Raw genomic sequence first — 7217 nt, 5'->3', positions numbered from 1 at the left:
AAAAAAATTATGGTTCATATATATGATGAAATATTACTCAGCCATTTAAAAAAATGAAATCCTACCAGTTGCAATAACATGGATGGACTTAGAGGTTATTATGCTGTGTGAAATAAGTCAGACAGAGAAAGATAAATACCATATGATTTCACTTATATGTGGAATCTAAGGAACAAAAAGAACTAATCAAAAACAGACTTACAAATATAGTGGACAATTTGGTGATGGACAGGGGTCGGGGGGCTGGGAGAATGGGGTTAAGGGTTAAAGAAGTACAAATTAGTAGCTGATGGATGGTAATGGGGATGGGGAGCACGGCAGAAGGAATGCAATTAGCATTAATATGATGGCTAGGGCCAGGGGAGGGAGGGAGCAATTGGGGGGATCATTTTATGAACTATAAAGATGTCTAACCCATGTACTGTATACTTAAAACTAATTTACATAAATAAATTTTAAAAAATAATGTACTGTGACTAACCCGAGGACAATAAATTAGGATGGAAACAAAAATGTAACCTGAATTCAATGAAGATGAAAACAGAACATATTCACATTAAAAATTTGCTACTAAAGCAGAAATAAAAAAACAGAACCCTTCAAAAACTGATAGCTAGGTAAACAAAAACTTATAAGCCCAAGAGTTCTCTATTTTTATTTTTTGGTTGCTTCGGTTTTCTGACGTCATTGTGAACTTCATTTCTGTAAAAGGAAGTCGGTTGAAAACAGATCATCGCTTCTAAGGCTTCCTTAGGTGAAGGCAGCTTGGTGAATGAGGGCAAGGTGCTTGAGGTCACTAACAAACATTTGATTAGGATAAAACAGTTGAAAATGTTGAAACAGAGAACACATAGTCCATGGTGGGGATTTAGACAATGCCCAATGGCACATTGCTCATTTATGTTGTGAAGTACCCTACAGAGGTGGGATGAAATTGTGCTGGAACAAGGAACAGGATTCATTCAGGATCGTGAAAACATTCTTAACTTTTATTCAATAAAATGTGAGCCCTAACACATATTCCCAATGAATCTGGCAAAAGGTAATGCCAGGATTTCAGGGAGAACCATACAAAAGCACAGACTATCTGGTTCTTTCGATTACGACATATATTCTGATGTCTAGTGAATCGAGAGGCCTGGATAAAGGCTCTGCTCCATGCATTTACATGATTTGTCTTCACTGTGGAGTCTCCATTTTCACATAATACCTGAACCCTAATGGCTCTGCCACACTCACTGGAACTGTAAGGAATCGCTCTAAGGCTTCTAAATAACCTGATGTGTAGTCAGGTGTAAACGCACATTGAAGTCTTTGCCACACTCATTACATTTTAAGTTTCTCTCCGGTATGGATTCTCTGATGTTTAGATAGGCTTGTGTGCCAAGTGAAGGCTTTGCCACACTGATTACATTGGTAAGGTTTCTCTCCTGTATGGATTCTCTGATGACTCACGAGGTGAGATTTGTTGCGGAAGACCCTGCCACAGTCATTACATTTGTAAGGTTTTGCTCCACTATGGATAACCTGATGTCTAGTCAGGTTTGAATGCCAGTTAAAGGCTTTGCCACACTCGTGACATCTGTAAGGTTTCTCTCCGGTATGGATTTTCTGATGCTCAGTAAGGGTTAATTTCTGACTAAAGACCTTGCCACACTCACTACACTTGTAAGGTCTTTCTCCGGTATGAAGGCTTCGATGACGTGCATGGTTTGCTTTGGTACTGAAAACCTTGCCACACTCCTTACATTTGTGGGGAGTCTCGCCCGTATGGATCAACTGATGGCTCGTGAGGGTAGAACGCGCACTAAAGACCTTGCCACACTCGTTACATTTGTATGGTTTCTCTCCAAAATGGATTCTTAGATGACTTTCGAGGTGTGATTTGTTATGGAAAACCTTGTCACACTCATTACATTTGTGAGGTCTCTTTCTAGTATGCTCATTACATTTGTAAGAAAGCTCTCCAGTATGGATTTTCTGATGCCTTGTAAGGTGTGATTTCTTATAAAAAAGCTTGCCACACTCATTACATTTGTAAGGTCTCTTTCCAGTATGGACCAACTGATGGTAAGTGAGGCTCGCACGCACAGTAAAGGCTTTGCCACACTCACTACATTCGTAAGGTTTCTCTCCCTTATGGATTCCCTCATGTCTAGTTAGGCTTGAAAGCACACGAAACAATTTGCCACACTCAGAACATTTGTAGGAAGTCTTCCTGCATGCTTTCGGATCTCTGATCACTGCTGAAGGAGGCCTAGAATCATTCCCATACGTCGTAGAAACATTGGCTTTGACACTAGGAAAATCTCTTTGAAGTGGAGAAATGGAGGCAGTATTGTTGATAGACTTCTTGGCTGGATCACGCTCATCAATTTTCCCTTCACTTTGAGATACCTCCACATCAACCCAATGTGACTGACACCTTAGTCCGAGCCTGTACTCACCAGACTCGTTTTCTGCATGCTCTCTACCATGTTGACCTCTTCTGTCAGTGAGATGTTTCTTCTGAGTTATAGGCATTTCTTTGTGGTTCCTTTCATCGTCTCTCTGCTGATGAGCAAAGTCAGGCATATGTTCCCAGATTTCTCCAAAGTAAAAGTCTTTGATTATACGGCTTTCACATCTTCCAAACATCGCTGTTTGGAATACTCCTCCTATATTACTGTTTTTTGTTGGTTTTAATTTCTTCTTCACATATGGAGGCCAGATATCTACTAGAAATTGAAAAAAAAAAAAACAAAAACAAAAACAAAACACCATAGTTATCCTATTAGTTTCTAAATAAATGTTTCATGCTGAAATCTAATATTACACCAAAAGTGAAGTTAAACTAAACACAGTTATGACCCTCAACCTTCTAATATAATAAAGAAACAGGATTCTTTACCAATGAAATAGTGGTCACACAGAATTCAAATTGCTTTTAAGGTAGCCTAGTTTCAAACACCCTATGATGAAAACAGTCATGTCGTGTAACCTTATGTTAGCTTCAAAAAGTGTATTTTTCCACCATGACTCCAAAACATATACCAGCTGTCAGTAACCATTTCGCTATCTCATAACTGAGGAAAACCTTACGTTATACTTATTTTTTACATATGTAGCAGATATAAATGTATGCTGAAATATAAACAATATATTGTAATGGTAAATAATCCAAACCAGTGTTATCTAAAGAATAATCTAACAACAGGGCAGTCTAAAATTGTACGACAAACATAGCATTGAAAAAATAAAAACAGTAAAACATTTTCTAAAAAGCTAAATACTTTTCTAAATATCTGTTATAAAACTATCTGTACCCACTAAGAACAGCATTTTATAACATCAACAAATGGTGCATGTCAGGTATACTGCATAACACATGCCAAAAGACCATCGTGTCTGTTTATCAAAATAAAAGTTTATCGAAAAAAATTCCAGAAACCCATGATAAGACCAGCAGTAAATAACAGGCAACCATATAACAGAAAGTTAACTCTCTCAAACTCTAAACATTTCCCCCTTAAAAATGAAGAAATTCTATTCTAGAAAGAGCACAAATACGAGAACAGGAAACTACGTGGAAATCACTGATGTCCAAAGTATCAGGTCAGGAAAATACATAACGTTAAAACAAAGAATAGTAGAAAGAAGTCGAAACTTACCTTTGGGGTTTTATGACTACTAGATAACAGTCGATCCAAAGTGTGATTACTTATGTACGTGGGGCCATTTAGTCATTCAGTACACTGGCCCACAATATATGTAATACGGAGTCTGTGCTTTCAACATTCATTAAGGTGAGGAAACATGTTACAAAATAAAAATATACATGACAGATGCAGGCAAAAGGATATCTAATAATGAAGATGCCACGGAGTCGATACAGCTTTTTAAACAAAAGTAACCTTTGAGTTTTCAGTAGAAAACATGCAATGTCCTAAGCCATCTAAGAGCACTAATGTGTTTTTAAAAACCTTGTGGGGAAATTACCAACATACTTGGAAATAATGGCAACAGACTGACGTGGTTTATGTACATAACCCTCATGTACATAGAAAGTGACAGAAACAGATTGGAACCTGGACCTACAGATTCAGATGACATGTTCTGAACCATGATCGCACAACCAGGCAGTACAGATCACAGAGGCTTACAATAAATACCAGGAGCTTAGAAAGAAATCGTTTCAACAGCTGAGTTGTGTCGTTTGACAGCGTTGCCTAGGCATACATCTTGGAAATGGTTTTTGAGCATTCACCTACCAAGGTTGAATCATAAAGTAAAATATCTGAACACACATGTAATTTGTAAGGAGATAAAACGACTAATCAAAAACCATTCAACAAAATGGTCAGATAACTTCCCCGCAAAATTCAAACCAACGTTTAAAATGAATTAACACCAATCTTCTTCAAACACTTCCAAAAAAATTGAAGATGGAGGAACCCTTTCAAATGCATCCTAGGAGGCCAGAGTTATCCTAATAGCCAAGCGAGACAAAGACAATACAGAATAACCACGGACCAATATCTCTGATAAATGCTGATGAAAAAATGATCAATGAAACCATAAACAAACTTACACAACACACTGAATAAATAATCCAACATGACTAAGAGGGATATGTTCAAGGAAAGCAAAAATGGTTCAACATATGAAAACCATTAAATGTGATAGATAGAGCACAGTAAAAGAATAAAAACAAAAAAAACCACAGGTCACCTCAATAGATGCAGCAAAAGCATTATTAACCTTTTGTGATAAGAAACATTCACTGTGCTAAGAATGAAAATTGAGTCCCTCGACATAAACGAGGACCTCTATAACAAGTTCCCAGCTAACATCATGCTGCTGAAAGGCTGAAAGCCTTTCCTCTACCCACAGGAACAAGACAGGATGCCTACCCGCAATGTTCCTACAAAAAATAGTACTGGAAGTTCTAAACAAAACAAACGGGCAAGAAAAAGAAATAAAAGTTGCAAGATAGGAAATCACGATGCAAATATCAATTTGTGTTCTATACATTAACGAAGAACAACCGAAAAGAACATTGCCTCCACAATCTATCATAATGCCATTAAAATAAAATACTTAGGCGGAACCTGATGCAAACTGAGAAGGTTTGGAAACTATCATCAAAAAGCAATGCTGATAAAATTTAAAGAAGATGCAAAAAAATACAAAGATATCCCAAGTTTATGGATTGGTAGGTTATATTGCCAAGGTGTCAAGAGCAGCTAAAGCGATGAACAGATTCAGTGCAATTCTAAGGAAATCTACAATAGTGTTTTTTTAATAAATTCCGAAAACCACCCTAATGTTCATATCGAATCTCAAGAGTCTCTAACTGGAAAAACAATTAAAAACCCGTAATAAACTCAAATGACAAAAGAGTAACTTAATGTCACGGACAAAATCAGGTGATAAAGAGAAGAAATAATTCAGGCTATCTTTTCTAAATCTAAAGAATTAATACTATGTAAGTCAAAATAAATAAGTGAAACTATCTTTTCAAAACATTGAAAAGTTTAGGATTTAGGGAAAATGGCTGGTGAGCCAGACCCACCACAATAAAGAAGGAAATACTGTGATAATTATCAAACAACGTCCTTTCCCCCATTCCAGTCTCCCACATATCGCAAATATAAAACACTACGAGTATTATCAAAAATATGAAATTGATGTCAAAAATAAAAAACAAATTAATTTAATAATGCATGAGAATCTACAAGACGAAAGGATCAGTGTCTTCAACAAAAACGAATGACAGTGACTTCACTGAGACACCCATCAACTTTCCAAGCTCCCTCAAGAAGACGCTTCAAAATTGCACCTGCTGAGGCAGCGTGCACAGAGGCACACACAGGGCATGGGAACCGTGGCATGAACGACAGCTTAGTTAGTAGCCTCAAGGGTAGGAGGCTGTGACCGTGGACAATGTTCTCCCAGAAGAGATCCTACCCTATTTAGTACATGTGTGCACGTGATCGGTGTTCCAGAAAGATGTCTACTGACACTCCGCAGAATGCAAAGAAAATTGAAAATACTTTTCAGCCAGACTGTCGTGACACTTTCTGTATTGGTGTCCTGGGACGGGCTAAACAATCCAGGGCTGCTTCTGTGTGCAGTGGCGTAATATTGCAACATATGAGTCACGGCATTCTCCATCAAGAATCTGCTGTGACCGAGGACACTCGGTCCATGGGCGAGTCCACCTGGGGGTGTCCATCTCCTGAAGGTGGATGACACCAGCGAAAGAACACGGTGAACTATCAGGCCCCAGGAATGTGCAGTTCATGGGCAAGGTTCAAGGGAAACCATGCGAACTACAGAGACCGTGCAATCTGGAAGAGTCTATATCCCAAACGAGGCAGCGTCGTGCAGAGAGAGAAAAGTACAAGGAATGGGGTCGGACCCCGCAGGATGGTGAGGGGACCGTGCGTGCCACCAGACACCGCGCTACAAGCCTGGAACACTGAAATGCGCTCCCCATGTAGGACTGGGGACCGAGGGGACGCTCCCTCTGTCCACTGTCTCTAGAGATGGACCGAGAAACTGGTACAGAAGGCCCTACCACCTCCCTGTGACACACAGCTCTGAAGTGTGTAACAAAAGCAGAACAGAAGCAATGGCAGAGGGACCGGAACCGGCAGACAGGGCAGGAGAGAGCCCCACGCAGTTCCGGGGACGCCAGACGGAATGACAGACAGACAGGCGTCCCCTCTTCACATCGCGCCTTCCAACCACAGGAAACATCAATGGGACCAGGGTGGATCCAGGAGGCAGGACCGCAAGGCCTCAGCTCCACTCTGTATGGACTGAGCACTAAGAATGGCACAGAACCCAGTCCAGAAGGAGAGCCCAGGGGGACAGAGCCCGTCTGAGACAGCCCGCCCCACGCTCCTCAAGTCAGGGAACCAAAGATGTCACAGGGACCAAAGAACAGTGTTGTGATCACAATTCTCTGTCATGGTCTCTGTTGGAACCGCGGCATCTCTGAGGGCGAAAGGATAAATTTTACGTTAAAAGATGGAATGGTGAAGTTGGGGAAACGAAAAATTAACTTTGAGGATTCCCCAGAAATAAACTTGTTTCCCCACAGAACTCTGTCGCTCGGGGCGAGTCTGCAAACACGACGAAGGCTGCGGCCTCCTCGCTCCCTTCCCGAGCTCCTACCTGTGTTCGCACCTTTGACACGTTCCCACCGATTTGGTGACGCTGCTGTTTTC

The 7217-nt window shown here is 40.2% G+C and overlaps 1 protein-coding gene across 1 annotated transcript in view; it reads right to left on the bottom strand.

Annotated features, from left to right (window-relative positions):
- Positions 1–7217, bottom strand: part of LOC105306604 (zinc finger protein 665-like) — a 37377-nt gene that overhangs the window by 28014 nt on the left and 2146 nt on the right. The window contains 1 exon segment of the mRNA XM_023524162.1: positions 1324–2714. Coding sequence (XP_023379930.1) covers positions 1324–2714 — 1391 coding nt within the window.

This window comes from Pteropus vampyrus, unplaced genomic scaffold (genome assembly GCF_000151845.1).
Source record: "Pteropus vampyrus isolate Shadow unplaced genomic scaffold, Pvam_2.0 Scaffold448, whole genome shotgun sequence".
Classification (NCBI taxonomy): Eukaryota; Metazoa; Chordata; class Mammalia; order Chiroptera; family Pteropodidae; genus Pteropus; species Pteropus vampyrus.
The sequence above is the reverse complement of the archived record's forward strand: the minus strand, read 5'-3'. Positions and strand labels throughout refer to the sequence as shown.